Source organism: Ambystoma mexicanum, chromosome 9 (genome assembly GCF_040938575.1).
Source record: "Ambystoma mexicanum isolate Mex_15411 chromosome 9, UKY_AmexF1_1, whole genome shotgun sequence".
Classification (NCBI taxonomy): Eukaryota; Metazoa; Chordata; class Amphibia; order Caudata; family Ambystomatidae; genus Ambystoma; species Ambystoma mexicanum.
This window is the reverse complement of record NC_090931.1, coordinates 444,562,795-444,578,905: the sequence shown is the minus strand read 5'-3', so window position 1 is coordinate 444,578,905 and position 16,111 is coordinate 444,562,795. Positions and strand designations below refer to the sequence as shown.

The 16,111-nt window shown below is 47.9% G+C and overlaps 1 protein-coding gene across 1 annotated transcript in view; it reads right to left on the bottom strand.

The window, feature by feature from the left end:
- The window catches only part of HSPB1 (heat shock protein family B (small) member 1), a 38,496-nt gene extending 25,720 nt beyond the window's left edge, over positions 1-12,776 (bottom strand). The window contains exon 1 of the mRNA XM_069614951.1: positions 12,286-12,776. Coding sequence (XP_069471052.1) covers positions 12,286-12,676 — 391 coding nt within the window. The 5' untranslated portion in view covers positions 12,677-12,776. The remainder of the gene's footprint in view (positions 1-12,285) is intronic.
- Between the last annotated feature and the right edge of the window lie 3,335 nt (positions 12,777-16,111).

Sequence of the window (16,111 nt, the reverse complement as noted above, 5' to 3'; positions counted from 1 at the left end):
CCATTTGACTTTACCATTAAAAATGCCATGTAACATCATGAAAACGTGCAAACTGGCTGCATCAAAATGCCAGTCCAGCCACGCAACTACACTCATCATGCTTCCTTCATCAAAGATGCCCAATGCAAAATGTCTAGCCACAGTAAGACATGGCTAGACTAGCTGCATTAAAATGCCATTCTAGCCACGTACTAACACTGATCATGCTTCCTTTATCAAAAGTGCACAATACAAAATGTCTAGTAGCAGTAAAACATTACTAAACTGCCTGCATTGAAAGGCCAGTCTAGCTAAATATTAACACTTATCATTCTTGCTTTATAAAAGGTCCCCAATATAAAATGGCATACCACAATAAGAAATGGCTCTACTGGCTGCACCAAAATGTGAGCCTAGCCATGTAATAACACTTATCATTGTTTCTTTAGCAAAGATGCCCAATACAAAATGGCATACAACAATATGAAATGAATAGACTGACTGCACCAAAATGGCAGTGTAGTTACATAATACTTCATTCTTGCTTTATCAAAGATGTCCAATACAAAATGCCCTATACAAAATGTCTTGCCACATTAAGAAATTGATAGACTGGCTGCATTAAAATGCCCGTATAGCTATATATTAACATTTATCATGCTTGCTTTAACACAGATGCCCAGTAATAAATATCATGCCTGCCTACTGCCTACTCCAACTGCCAAAATCAGCTCCCCGGCCCAGCACAAACACACACACATTCACAGATAGCATGCACTTGCTCATTGCACGCAACACAAGCATACACATAATTAAATTAACTTACCTTCTTACTGGTGCTGAAGTTTCCTCCCAGGGCACCAGCTCCCAGAGAGCACAAACAGGAACCAGAAAGCAAAGAACATTTTCTGCTTTTTGCACATGCGCAAGTGCAGGATCGCTGATGATGAAGCGCCCAGCTCCGTTTGTTTTTATGGGGAGGTGCAGGAGCTCCCCCTCAAACATACAAACATGCAGTTCCCCAGCCAGCATACCCAATGGGCCGTGCAGGGCTGGGAAAGAAAAACGTCACTGGCTTTGCATGACTTATTGGACATGCGTGGCTGGGGAACAGAACTGTTAAACAGAAACCGTGTTTCCCTATGACAGCTCAAGCCAGCCCAGGAGCACGCCCCCAGCTGCAATAAGCATCTGAGAGAGTGCTCAGTGTTTACACTGGGTTGGCTCCTCCATAGTGGACGAGGGTTCCAGTGGGTCAGCGCCTCCACGCCCTGCCACTGGTACATCCTCAATGAATCTATACACATGATCATTGTGGCTGGAAATGAAATGCTGTTGACTTTGAAGTCATGTACATTAACTGCTCTGTTGATAACGCAATGATTTTGACTACATTAAGGGATCCATAGACACGTGCCCTACAGTAGAATGGATAGCTCAGTGGGTTGAGTGACTGTTACTGAGACTGGCTGTAAATCTTATGACTTTTTGCAATTCCTTATAAACTACAAGTGCTATAAAATGTGTTCAACCAGGGGGATGGGTTGGGCTGGTTGCTGCTTGCTTATATTTGGGGCAGAAGAGTGTGGCTGGGGCAGAATTTCTGCCACCGTAGTGAAAATCAATATTTGGCATCCATGAATCCACAGTTTAATTTCCCAACAACTGCTCTAAACAAAATTAAGCAGTGATTAAGCAGTTTGATATGCATATAATATCATTAGTAATATATCCTGTGATAAAACACAAAGGAAGGGGCACACAAATCAGAGGGTAGCTTCGTGGTAACCCGCCCAAAAAGAAATATATTTAAAGAAAACTAGTGAATGCAAGTTTATGAAGCATGTTTCAGTTTGCAAATGTCTTTTTTATTTTTTCCTATGAAAGTGCAAGCTGCACATTTGGAAAACAGTCTGCCCAGCATGTAGGGAGCCTGCTTTGAACAGTGATGGCTCCCACCACAGTGATATTCATGTCCCATCCATTCCATGGTGGCCCTTTCAGGCCAGAAGAAAGAACACAGGCTAAGCAAATAAGCATGATGGCAATTGGGGGCGGGGGGGCAAAGGAGCAAATAGGGGGTGGGGGAAATTGCCCCCCTTTCCCCCCTATAGGGATGCCTATGGGTGGAGGGGCTAGATCTGCTCAAGAGAGGTAAACTTAACTAAGGCCACGTGCACCCTGCAGCGCCTTAAGAGGCAACTCTGCTCTTCCATGTGGGCATCCATCTGATACTCCTACAGGGGGCGCAGAAGTTGCCCCGAAAGCCACTTCACTGCCAAGGCAATGTCTAGATGGCCAGAAAGGAATGGCCACGCCTGCACGCCCCCATACATCGGACATACGCCAAGGTTTCAGCTAGGCCGGTAGGGCCATAATGCAGTGAGCGTGCAACTGTGTGAAGCCCGCCTGATGGTGGGCAGGGCATATAATAATGGGCCAGATGGTAGATTTAAATTAGGCCCTTCAGCAGGTGACTTGGCTGAGGGCAATATTCATAAGGCCACACCAGGGGACTGGGGGGCACACATGGGAAGGAGGTGCTGGCCAATGCACCTGTGCACGGCTTAGGGTGATATCAAGCCCTGATGATATATTTAAGTGAAGAAGGTCTCTAGACCACCCAAAAAGGACCGCTTATGGGTAGTTTGTTTTACTAAATTAGCCCTCATTAAAAAAGATGATGGAAATCACTCACAGTAAGGGGGCTGACATATCAAGTCTTGTGTCTGCTGCACACTACTACTCAAAAGAGCTTGCTGGCACAGGGTGGGCCTTAAACCACCTCCCGCTTGGCCTTAATACCTGGCCAAGCGGGAGGGGATTTTGTCATCGGCCAGGGCCCACCAACAACACTGTGCGTTGCTACGCTTCACAGGTGTTGGTTTGTGCTGAGCAGGGACGTCATTTGATGGTCACCAGGGGCCGCAACTGCGACCCGCTGTGGTCTCCCTTGCTCCCCTTTTTAAATGGAAGCTCCTGGGCTTTGAGCAGCGCCATGTGGCTCTTTGTTTCAAGAGTAGCTGCCTTTCTTGTTAAGGCCTTTTAAAAAACAGGGGGTTCCACAAGTGTAACACTTTGATCAGTGATCCTAAATAAGAAAGAATAGGAATAACAAATAATGTGCCTTTCTCGAATTCCATTAAATAACTGCCAGACTAATTAAAGGTTTATTTCAGGCACAGTTCAGGGGGTGAGTCACTGATTTAGTCTGTTCTTAAACACATCAAATTCACAATGCAGACAAAAACTTCCAAAAAGCATTCAGAGTAGAATAAGCATCCATTCCAGACTATGTATTTCTCGGAAAGTTGCAGTTATAGCATTTTTTTTTCTCCTGTTGTCTCTGTTACGATCATCACAAGACGTTCCATCTGAGTGTCCTCGGTCACTTGTCAAAATCCTTGTGCCTAAAAGCTTGTGTACAGTGTAGAAATGGTTGACCATAGCACATAAAGTGGCCCTTGATTTAATTGAGTCACAATGAATTCTTTGTTGTAATGTGTCTATCTTTCCTAACTCCCTGTCATGCTGTTCAGGATGTTTGTTTGTATGTATGAGGTAACGAGTGCCCAGAGTACAGCATGCCGTGTGAGTGTGCTGCTTTCTCTGCGCTACTCTAAATTCTTTAATACACAGTTATGAACCCTCTGAATGGTATCTATGTTGCCAACCTCTGAAGCCTGAAAAGTAGATCCATGCAGGCTTGACATGTGGCCAACTTTGCACCAGACCTGCAGATGAACTGGCCTGCTCTTAAATCTCAGTTACCAGTTTCATGGTATCCACTAAAGAGCATAATTTGCTTTCTTACTTTGACAACATTCAGACACGTAATTGCCCATTTTACTATAGCCAGTAAGTGAGCTAAAGCCAGTAAGATAGCTCACTGGGTTGAGTGCTTGCTGCTGTGATGTGTCATTTGCGGGTTCGAATCCTGGCAAGGCCAACTCAGCCTTTCATCCTTCTGAGGTCGATAAATGAGATCCCAACACAGGTTGGGTGATATTGTATGTATAATTTGTTCTATATAAAGAGCTTAAACCCAAGTGCTGTATAACGACACATCATAATTTGACTTTGGATGTCTGCTTGCATTCATAGTATTTTGGTAATATGGGCCTATACAAACTGATATTAACAATACATATGGTGCTCCATTCTTGTGTGAAATGTACATCACATTACTGTGATATTGTAACCATATTTTCTATAGTGCATATAGGAACAATGCTATGTGATGCCACTTCCTGTTTTGTCAAGGGGGGAAAGGTCATGTTCCATCGCTTCCGTGATGTCCCTTTGAGGTGGGATCAATCAGAGATCAAGGGTCGTGTGATATCACTTCCTCTACCCCATGCATTTTGGTGAAATGACGCCCCTGCTGCTGAGGGAGAGCTTAGTACTGAGATATTTTGGACCCCATGCCCCCACATGTCCCCCTTCTCCTAAGGGCCTGCGTTCAGGAGGCATTTTCGCAGAGACAGTAATACAGTGGTTGAGAATAATTTCCCCCTTAACATAGTTTTGGTGTACACAGTTGTTATTCTGCCGGTGGAATTTTGCACAATTCTTGACTTTTTCAGTCAAAACAACGGGTTTAGCAAATTTTACAGAATGGTTAAGTTAACACTAGTCCGTGGACTGTGAGCTGCTGCCATCCGAAAAAGCCTTAACGAGGGCTACAGAATAACTGTGTGAGAAAATAAAACAGATTTTTTTTAAAATGTGTCTCCCTGGTTGCTAGGGACACATGCCTTATTGGGGTAAAAAGTGCCTTCTGGTCTTGAAAAATCTTCACGTAGCTTTGTTTGGGCGAGGCCCTGTTTTAGGATCTAGTTTACATATTGGCCCATGCAGATATCAGGGTTTAGGAACGGCCTTTTGCGTGTGAATTGGACTTTGAGGAATTTGGAATGTGTCACTTGAATGGAAATATCAAGGTCAAAGATGCAGTGTATGGTACACAAGCATCATTGGTATGACTTCACTGAGTTGTGATTTTGTTCGAAAGTGCATTTGTGCAAAGGACAGGAGGTTTTCTCCCTAAGGGAAAGTGAAACGTCCTTATTATTGGCCTTTACCTCAGAATCACCAATGGGACTGGATACAGCAACTGTGGAAGGGTGCCATGGTTGCTCCTGAGGCGGAGGATGCAGCAGATGTGGAACGGTGGCAAGGTTGCTTTAGAATTTGAAGGATGCAGCAGGTGTGGAAGGGTGGTATGGTTGTGCATGAGGGTGGAGGACACCGCAGCTGGTGTCATGGTTGTGCATGACGGTGGAGGACGCAGCAGCTGTGGAAGGGTGGCATGGTTGCGCATGCGTTTGAAGGATGCAGCAGCTGTGGAAGGGTGGCATGGTTGTGCATGAGGGTGGAGGACGTAGCAGCTGTGGAATTGGTGGCATGGTTGCGCATGCGTTTGAAGGATGCAGCAGCTGTGGAAGGGTGGCATGGTTGTGCATGAGGGTGGAGGACGTAGCAGCTGTGGAATGGGTGGCATGGTTGCGCATGCGTTTGAAGGATGCAGCAGCTGTGGAAGGGTGGCATGGTTGTGCAAGAGTTTGCAGGATGCAGCAGCTGTGGAAGGGTAGCATGGTTGTGCATGAGGGTGGAGGACGTAGCAGCTGTGGAATGGGTGGCATGGTTGCGCATGCGTTTGAAGGATGCAGCAGCTGTGGAAGGGTGGCATGGTTGTGCAAGAGTTTGCAGGATGCAGCAGCTGTGGAAGGGTGGCATGGTTGTGCATGAGGGTGGAGGACGTAGCAGCTGTGGAATGGGTGGCATGGTTGCGCATGCGTTTGAAGGATGCTGCAGCTTTGGAAGGGTGGCATTGTTTTGCATGAGTGTAGTGAAAGCAGCAGCTGTGGAAGGGTGGTATAGCTGTGCATGAGGGTAGAGGATGCAGCAGCTGTGGAATGGTGGCAAGGTTGCACATGAGTTTGAAGGATGCAGCAGGCTTGGAAGGGTGGTATGGTTATGCATGAGGGTGGGGCGCAGCATCTGGTTGCATGGTTGTGCACGACAGTGGAGGATGCAGCAGCTGGTGGCATAGTTGCACATTAGGGTGGAGGATGCAGCAGCTGTGGAAGGGTGGCATGGTTGCGCATGCATTTGAAGGATGCAGCAGCTGTGGAAGGGTGGCATGGTTGCGCATGAGATGGTTATGCATGAGTTTGAAGGATGCAGCAGCTGTGGAAGGGTGGTATAGCTGTGCATGAGGGTAGAGGATGTAGCAGCTGTGGAATGGTGGCAAGGTTGCACATGAGTTTGAAGGATGCAGCAGGCTTGGAAGGGTGGTATGGTTATGCATGAGGGTGGGGGCGCAGCATCTGGTGGCATGGTTGTGCACGACAGTGGAGGATGCAGCAGCTGGTGGCATAGTTCCACATTAGGGTGGAGGATGCAGCAGCTGTGGAAGGGTGGCATGGTTGCGCATGCATTTGAAGGATGCAGCAGCTGTGGAAGGGTGGCATGGTTGCGCATGAGATGGTTATGCATGAGTTTGAAGGATGCAGCAGCTGTGGAAGGGTGGCATGTTTGTGCATGAGTTTGAATGATGCAGCAGCTGTGGAAGGGTGGCATGGCTGTGCATGAGTTTGAAGGATGCAGCAGCTGTGGAAGGGTGGCATGGTTGTGCATGAGGGTGGAGGACGTAGCAGCTGTGGAAGGGTGGCATAGTTGCCCATGATATTGAAGGATACAGCAGCTGTGAAAGTGTGGTATGGTTGTGCATGAGTGTAGAGGATGTTGCAGCTGGTGGCATGGTTGCGCATGAGGGTGGAGGATGCAGCAGCTGTGGAAGGGTGGCATGGTTGCACATGAGTATGAAGGATACTGCAGCTGTGGAAGGGTGATATGGTTGTGCATGAGTGTAGAGGGTGCAGCAGCTGTGGAAGGGTGGCATGCTTGTGCATGAGTGTAGAGGACGCAGCAGCTGTGGAAGGGTGGCATTGTTGTGCACGAGTTTGAAGAATGCAGCAGCTGTTGAAGGGTGGCATGGTTGCGCATGAGTTTGAAGGATGCAGCAGCTGTGGAAGGGTTGTATGGTTGTGCATGAGGGTAGAGGATGCAGCAGCTGGTGGCATGGTTGCGCATGAGGGCGGAGGATGTAGCAGCTGTGCAATGGGGGGCATGGTTGCGCATGAGTTTGAAGGATACAGCAGCTGTGGAGGGGTTGTATGGTTGTGCATGAGGGTAGAGGACGCAGCAGCTGTGGATGGGTGGCATGGTTTTGCATGGGTTTGAAGGATGCAGCAGCTGTGGAAGGGTGGCATGGTTTTGCATGAGTGTAGAGGACGTAGCAGCTGTGGAAGGATGGTATGGTTGTGAATGAGGGTAGAGGATGCAGCAGCTGGTGGCATGGTTGTGCATGAGGGTGGAGGATGCAGCAGCTGTGGAAGGGTGGCATGGTTGTGCATAAGTTTAAAAGATACAGCACTTGTGGAAGGGTGGTATGGTTTTGCATAAGGGTGGAGGACGCAGTAGCTGTGGATGGGTGACATAGTGTGCATGAGTGTGGAGGAGTGCAAAGCACAGATATAATTTCTGGGCAATCATGGATGAACTGGTTACTTCACGCAGTTTGTCCCTAGGAAGCAGGAAGGGGTAAGTCAGAGTTGTTCACATGCCAGGAGATCCCTGACATCTAACTGGGTCTGCCCAAGCCCGGCTAGCCCTTTAGATGCACAGGCTTGTGATGACATATCATCGGCCTACCCACATATTTTTGTATATGTCCCTTTTATAACCAGTGATCGAAGCGAGCAAGAACAGTCGGGAGCGGTATTCCACAACTTTTAGTTACTAGTCACTTAGACTATAGCAATGCCTCAGCCATAACCCCCTGTGACATGTTGCACTGTGCTTCCGCCTGCCCTCTGCCTGCCGAGACTGGAGTTCCACTACTTTTTTCAGTACACTTCTCACACTGTATATAGTGGATAATTATATATTTTTAACCATGTTCAGTTTATACCAATTTTTGCAAGATAAGGCATATGAGGCCCAGACAGATGAGGTAATTTACCCAAGATCACACTCGTCAGAGATGAGGTAACTTACCCAAGATCACACTCGTCAGAGATGAGGTACTTTACCCAAGATCACACTCGTCAGGAGGAAAAGCTGGTATTAGGACGTTGCACTGCCGATTTCCTGACACACTGCTTGACCACCCTTCGCGATTCCCTCTTCTCGACCATGACACGCTTTCAGAGGCCCTCCATTAGCAGAATTTTCTTACATTTCCTCTAGTCCAGTCTTCCCTCAGGAGCCAATCAGAAAGGACAGACGAGGAGACCATGGATGGCCATATAGCATACAACATGACGGATGTCTATTAGATTTCCTACTTCTCGGTTTTCCCAACTGCCCCCTCCCTTATCCTCTGATCAGTGTTGCCAATTTGCTTGATTGCCACTGCTTTCAGATACTGCCAAGGCAAAGGGCAAATGATGGGAGTCTGGAAGTGAGGTGTGGTGTATACCTCACGTACCCTAACACACACAGAGCTTGACATGAGTGGATCAAGTCATAACTTTCCAATAAATTGTAACGGGCTGGACTTTCGTTGAACAGAGTGATCGTCTTTCATTTATTCTACGGGTTAAGGATTTTGCCTAAAGAATAGGCCCAGTGAGGAACTTGCTCTAGCTACTCTCTGCAATCTCTCATAAAAAATAGTGTCGGTGAGGAACATTTTGCTGGCTTTCGTCAGTCTTCATGCATTCTCTCCATCCCTTTCCAGCATTAGATTGAGAAAAGAAGGTCTGTTGACTGTTGCTAGCTTCCCCACTAGCACAATGTGTGATCTTATTAAATGTTAAATGTTAAAGATATTTGGACCGCGCACCGTCACCAGCAGCGTTGGTCCCCAGGCACTCTGGCAGATCTGCAAACGAGAAGGTGAGATGGGTTAGTAGGGTGAAGAGGGGGTAGGAAAGTGAGAGGAGCGGTGTTTTCTTGGCAGCTCCAACTCGGTATACACCGTTTGCTGAGCTTTTGGTGCGAGTATCGAAGCGGTGTCAGTCCTTGTGTGCTGTTGGTGCGGTTTATGTGTTGTAGCGGTGTGGTGAAGTGCATGTGGCTTGCGGTGTGTGAGGTGGTTGTGTTCGTTTTTGAGTGAGATAAGTATGTAGAGAGTTTTGAGCTTTTTTTTGGTTAGTGTGTTATATGCTTTGCAGCTAATCACAGTATGCCTGAATGCCTGGATTTTGGGAATCCTGCCTGTGGCAAAAAACGGCTAGACTTGAGAGTCCTTTATAATGGGGAAGAGGCCCATGCCCAACAGAGTAATTGAGTATAGTACCTCACTTCGCTGGATTTGAGAAACAATTGAATAATTCGGTACAATCCTAAGACACAGCTAGAATCGAGAGTCCCTCAAAGGGAGAGAGAGGCCTACGCCTGACGAAAATTTCGGTTTTGACGCAACGCATTCCCTGTTTTATTCTGATGAACTATGTATAACAAGGTTGAAGTCTAGTCTCCTCCTTGGTTCTCGGAGCAGGAGTAGTGGTCTTCTCTTATCCTACCATCTATGTGAATACATCTGCTTGAACTTTGGGTGTGGTTCAGGCCGGGATGCTGTGGATGAGTCGTCTAATTGATTTTGTCTTGGTGTGTCTGTGTGTTCAGTCTATAGTGTCCTCCTCTTGTGGCTATCTCTCAAGATGTCTTATGGCATGTTGTGGGGTGAGTACCTTGGATTCTGTTCATGTTCGGTTTTTTGGTGGGGAACAAGGTTGGTCTCTTATTCAACGTTTCTTTGCGGTGTGGGCGTTCTTGTGGTTGGTCTTCTGGTTACGCAGTGAAGAGCCAGGATTTGAGCAGTTTCCTGAATACTAGGTGGTTTCATGTGTTCCGTATATTCTTTGGTAGGTCATTCCACATTTTCGGTGCCTGGTGAGAGAACGAGGATCCTCTGAGTTTTCTTTTGTTATATGGTTTCGGTTCTAGGTGGATGTCGTTGCTTGATCTGAGCGTTCTTGTCGGCTGGTGTAGGGGTAATTTATCTCTCAGGAATTCTGCGCCATGGTTGTGTATAGCTCTGTGCGCGATGCACATGGATTAGAATTTTATTTGCTGTTTTATTGGTAGCCAATGTAGTATTTGTAGCGCAGGTGAGATGTGTTCTCTTTGGAGTAATTTGAGAAGGAGTCTGGCTGCCGCATTTTGTATGCGTTGTATTTTTTTTAAACTCCTTCAGGCATGCCCAGGTATAGGCTGTTGGCATAATCTACTCTGGACATGACCAGAGCGATGATGGTAGGAGTTTTGCTGGCGAATGACAGAAACTGTAGTATCCTTTTTGCCGCTCGCAGGAGAAAGAAGCATTTGTTGAGTAGAGCGTTTACTTGTGACTCTCGGGTGAAGTTGTTGTACATCAGGAGCCCTAGGTTTTTTACAATCGACAATGGCGTTGGGGTTGTGCTGAGTTCTTGGCACAATAACGTGATCTCTTTGGTCCTACGTGCCATTAACTTAAACCATCCGTCATGTATGTCTTCAAACTTCTGAATGTGTAAAAATGCTCTCCACCAAAGCAACATGGCAGGGAAAAAACAGGCATCTCTCAAGGATAAGCCACAAACGCGGGCAGGTTGTGTCTTGTTTTCCGTTTTCTACTGCAGTGGTTAGGAAAGGCGCTTGGTGAACGGTTTCTATCCAGATACAATTTCTCTCATTTGCATGTTCCTACTGCGGTTCAAGGTCCCAGCTCCCTGGCATCACATCTGGACGGTGATTTCCAGAGATAATAAGCTCACCTGGCATCACGCCATCACAATGCACCACTGCTCTAATGCTACGCCATGGATCCACAATGCATGCACAACTTTAGAAGTGTTGCTAGGGATGCCAATTTATGGAACCCTCTCCGTTTAATTAAGCGATATTTACACACGTGTGCCCTTGGGGAACTATTACACATTATATATAGATTGACTTGTTTAGCCAATGAAGCTGGCATCTGCATCTACAACTCGTTAACACTGTCCAATTAGGAGCTGCAAAGCTGCGAAACCCAGGGGACTCCGCATTTTACACCATCTAATAATCAGAACAAGTGACTGCCCCACACCAGCGCAGGCATGTTCTGGACTTTCTGCTGACTTTTTACCTGGCCTTACAAGACCTATGTGCTTCAATAAAGGTCTTTCAGGGCATTTTAAATGCCCAAAAACTGCAAGTATTAGGAGCCAGGAAGTGACATTACCTGAAAGGCCCCTTCTGGCTCTGGAGCCTCCATATTCCTATGATGCCTCGCACCTCACCGAGCACTGACCTCACTTACATTTGAGGGTAGAATAGGACAGTTCAGTTAACAAGCCACGTATGTCACAGCGCCACCTAGTAGCAGTCTCCAGAAGTTCACCTTCAGTTCAGTTAACAAGCCACGTATGTCACAGCGCCACCTAGTAGCAGTCCCCGGAAGTTCACCTTCAGATCGGAGCCAGAGAGCAAAGCACTAGGGGGCATGCAGTCATTAGGTGAAATGCTTGCACTTTTGAGCCATATGAGATTAATAGTATTGTTTTATATAGTGCACCATTATAGTAAGCTTTATCATCCCAAAAACGAAAGCTCTCAAAGATGCAAACATCACTCACCACATTACATTTCTCAAAGAAGCCATTTATTACCACAATTTTAAGAATCAAAATATTTAGAATTTCATATATTTACAAGCAGGGCGGTATTCTGGCGGTAAACCTACCAGAATACTACCCAACTGAATTACTGTTACTGCCACTTCATCCAGCAGAAATGCCGCCGGATTACAAGTGGCGCTGGCAGAGTAAATCCCCATTTTTAGAGTGCAGTGGACTTCATGGGGCTTTTCTGGTGGCAATTTTGCGGCAGACAGTAGATTTACCTCTAGCCTAATGCTGCAGGTAAATTCCCCACTCCAGGACCATACACGTATTAAGGCGGTGTGGGAAATGACTGCCAATTTTTCACACACCGCCATACTTGTAATGAGTAGTGCTTAATTTGTGAGGGGGTTAACTCAGACCTGGAACTTATTTCGGAGCCCCCCTTCACCCCCCGCCACCCCCGCACTTTCTGTCTCAGACTGAGATTAAGAAATAATGACAGCCAGAGCATCCATCAACCCCAGGGAGCGGGTGCCAGCTGTAGTTTAACCCGAAATGTGTTGCCACTGATGGGCGACTGCCCGCCTGCAGTGTCACAAGCGTGCTAGAAAATAGTTGGGCCCTGGCACTCATGAGCACTGCTGAGCAGCTCATCCCTCTCCCAAATCCTGCCCTGTAGCACGCGGTGTGGGCAGCCCGCCCTTACCAGTGATCTCCACGATGCCATCCTTGGTCTTGACCACCAGCTCCTCGGGGGCGAAGTGGTTGACGTCCAGGCTGATCTTCCAGCGCTCGGCGGTGTGGCGGATCTCCGAGACGCCGCTGCTCAGCTGGCGGCTCAGCGCGCGGCTGTAGTCGGGGATGGCAGCCGGCGGGGCCGCGATGGGGCTCACGGCCGCCACAGGCACCGCCTCGGTGGCGTTGGGCAGCAGCCGGACGTAGCCTGGCCAGCTCGTACTGGGCCAGTGGTGCCAGTCTTCTGGAATGTGCGGGAGGCCGAAGGACTGGTCGAAGAGGCGGCTGCCCTGGTACCAGTCCCGGAAGGGCTCCCAGCTGGGGGGTCGCATGAAGGTGAAGGGGATCCGGCGCTCGGACATGGCTGGGCCTGGTACTGCTCGACGAGTGTATGCACTGTGCTCTGGCCTCTCTGCTCCTCCGGTCCTGCGCGGCTGGCTGTCCGGGCCCCGGAAAGTGCGGGCCTTTATCGGGAGGCTGCGAGTTATTTTTAGGAGCCCGCCTGCCTCACCTCCTATTAATGGACATTACATTGGTGTGTGGCGAGGGCCTGCCAAGCTTTCCCAGACAGATATGACAATACAAGGCTCCAGCGCCGTCATGCCCCAAATGTATGCCACACCTGAGTACTCTGCTTCCACCAGGCCCCCACTAATGTTCGCAGAGAAGGGCGCATAGCCAATGAATCAAATGAAGGGATTCCACCCACGCCAGGCTGGGCCTGGGATAGGCTGGTAGGGTCTCCAAAGAGCCCGCCCGTACATGACATGAGACTGACTCTACCCCAGCCCAGCTGGCCTTTGAGAGATGTTCACTTGTCGGGATATTTTGACTTTGGCTTCCCTTGGGATGTTTATTTGTCCAAAGTCTGAACTGTCTCTGGGGACTGGCACATGCCCGGGCCCTCACCCACCGATCTAGCAGTCCACTAGCCCATCTGGCATGGACACATTTGGGATACAGCAAAATGACCCTGGCACATGAAAGACTTTTCAGAAAGCAATAATTGGAAAATGAATCAGGTCAGAGAAAGACGGGCTTGGCACAGGTGCAGCAGTGAATAGCAGGAAGGGCGGAGCCAGTGACAATGACTTTCTTTAGTCAGAGAAAGACTGCTTTATGCAAGGCAGGCTAGTCTTCCAATTCCTTTCTTCCTGACCCTCTTACATGCCAGGTTTCTATCCATATGTTCCATCCCTCCGCCCCTAGACAATCCCACCCTCAAATGGGTTGTATACTCCTCCTGCTTCTGGACCAGGTACCCCCACGCCACCATCTTCAATACAACTGAACAACCAAAACATGCTTTGTCCCGGGGCATTTTCTATAAAACTCTGACTTTGCGTCACTCTTCTGGCCCCATGATGACCCCTCTTCCAATGGTGTTCTGCTGTCGCCCTTCAACCCTCACATAGTGCTTTCATGCGCCCTTCCACCAGCTGCATCCAAAAGATGTTCATGCCCTTCGGTGCAGCCAAACTTTCCCAAAAGGGTGGGCCTGCACCATACTCTTGGGCCTAGGGGCGGGGCTCCACGTACACTAAGGGAGATACAGTCCTGTGGAGCAGACTGACGTCACTGCATTGCACATAATAGACATTACCTTGGGCCCTTCCAGAACGTGAACATATGCACGCAGTTCCAAAAGATCCTTGCCTGGCCCAGAGAAGGAACCCACACAATTGGCATAAGTAAATGGTTTTTCTTTCGATCAACAACAGTAATCTGCATGTTTATTACATTCTGGGCATGAACTTCTCAAGCTTGTAACGTTATCGTTATTATTGTCTCTGTTGGCTCAGGGGCAACGTGGTCGTCTTGGAAGCAAGACAAGACGAAGCGCCACAGGTTCGATCCCGTGTCGGCGATCAAGTGTTATATTACTGTATTTATTGAACGCAGACGTAGCTTTTTCAAGCAACAGAGCGCTTTTACCATGATAGGGTGAAGAACAAGGTTAGTGAGCAGAGAAATAAGGGAGTGGGGAGCAGAGAAACAATGGGGTGGGGATCTAACAACAAGGGAGGCTCTCCAGCGATGTTGGTGGTGGTCTAGTGTTCCCAATGGCTGGCTCTGGGAGTGGTGGAGGCCACGACCACAAGGTCCCGATTCCATCTTTGGACTCTTGGATTTCGTTTGCTTGCCGGTAACGATTTCCATTTGGGGCTATTTTTTAGGTCCTTTTAGTGCCATTGTTCCCGGTGGGCGCTATGTTGAAACTGGCACGGAACTATTTAGATATATTTTTAGATTTGACCTATCCGCTTGAATGGTTTATGGAGAGGGCCGTCAGGTTTTTTCTCTTGCAACTCCTCATCGTGCTACTCTTTTTGTTCACCTTTCTGAGGCTTGGTCTGCCTAATTCGTTTCTGTCTTGCTGCCGATTCCTATCTCTATTTCCTTCTTCTGTTGTATTCTGTTGCTTATTGAATATCATATCATTTTTTGTACCAATTCATTAATGCTGTAAAGCGCCTAGGTGAAGGCACTCCAGAAATAGAATAAACAAACAAAATCAACAAACAATTGACAGCAGTGAGTCTACAAGTAGCCAAAGGAGGAAACAGTGGGGATCAGATCACCCAGTCTCAGTTGGGGTGGGGACTGTCGACATTTCTTGCCCAACGCTCCACTCACACTCTTATTTTCTTAAAATATGATGAAACTGAACTCTGAAGTCATGTTTTTATTAGGTCCTGGCGTTGTTAGCTCATGTAGCAAGGATTCATATGGAACCTGGTTTGGAGCACAGTCTGCACCAAATTCCTCTGCAATAGAGGTGAACACCAAGACCTTCAAGGAATAGGCAAGCTCTTCCCCCCAACCATCTCGTAGGATTATTTGGGGTGAGCTGTTGGATGGACAAGGCCTGCTACATCTGAGACCACTCGCTCATGTAGCAAGGATTCATATGGAACCTGGTTTGGAGCACAGTCTGGACCAAATTCCTCTGCCATAGAGGTGAACACCAAGACCTTCAAGGAATAGGCAAGCTCTTCCCCCCAACCATCTCGAAGGATTATTTGGGGTGAGCTGTTGGATGGACAAGGCCTGCTGCATCTGAGACTACTCGCTCATGTAGCAAGTATTCATTTGGAACCTGGTTTGGCGCACAGTCTGCACCAAAGTCCTCTGCCATAGAGGTGAACACCAAGACCTTCAAGGAATAGGAAAGCTCTTCCCCCCAACCATCTCGAAGGATTATTTGGGGTGAGCTGTTGGCTGGACAAGGCCTGCTACATCTGAGACCACTCATACTCAGGAAACTGCTCACTGGGGGTGATAGAAACCCACGAGTCCTCTTGTAGACTTACCTGGCCTTATCTTGCTGAATAAAATCTTTAACTTGTCTCTGCAGACACTTGACAGTGTTCCCCAGCAATCAGAGGTCAAAGAATAACTGGACACTGCTTTACAGCTTTAATCAATTTCCTTGCTGGTTCAAACACTTTGAGATGCTTTTCAAGCTGATGCAAGCACTGGAGCTGCTTGTGACAATCGTCACTTTTTCGATACACTGTTGAGACATCAAGCACTGACTCGACCCATGGCCAATCTGCGCTCCAGCATTTTTTTTTTTGCCAAATGCCATTGAAGAGCTGCATCACATCATTGGACCCTTTCAAGCTGACTCCAATGATTCAAGATGCTGACTCACCCATCGCCACCTGATTTCTTCATCCGATGTAAGCCTATCACCACTGCAGGACTGTACCACGCCATTGGACTGTCTCAAACCAGCTCAGCCACCTCAATGCCCTGCAACCCAGTGGGAATCGCAGACTCGAAGCCTCTTG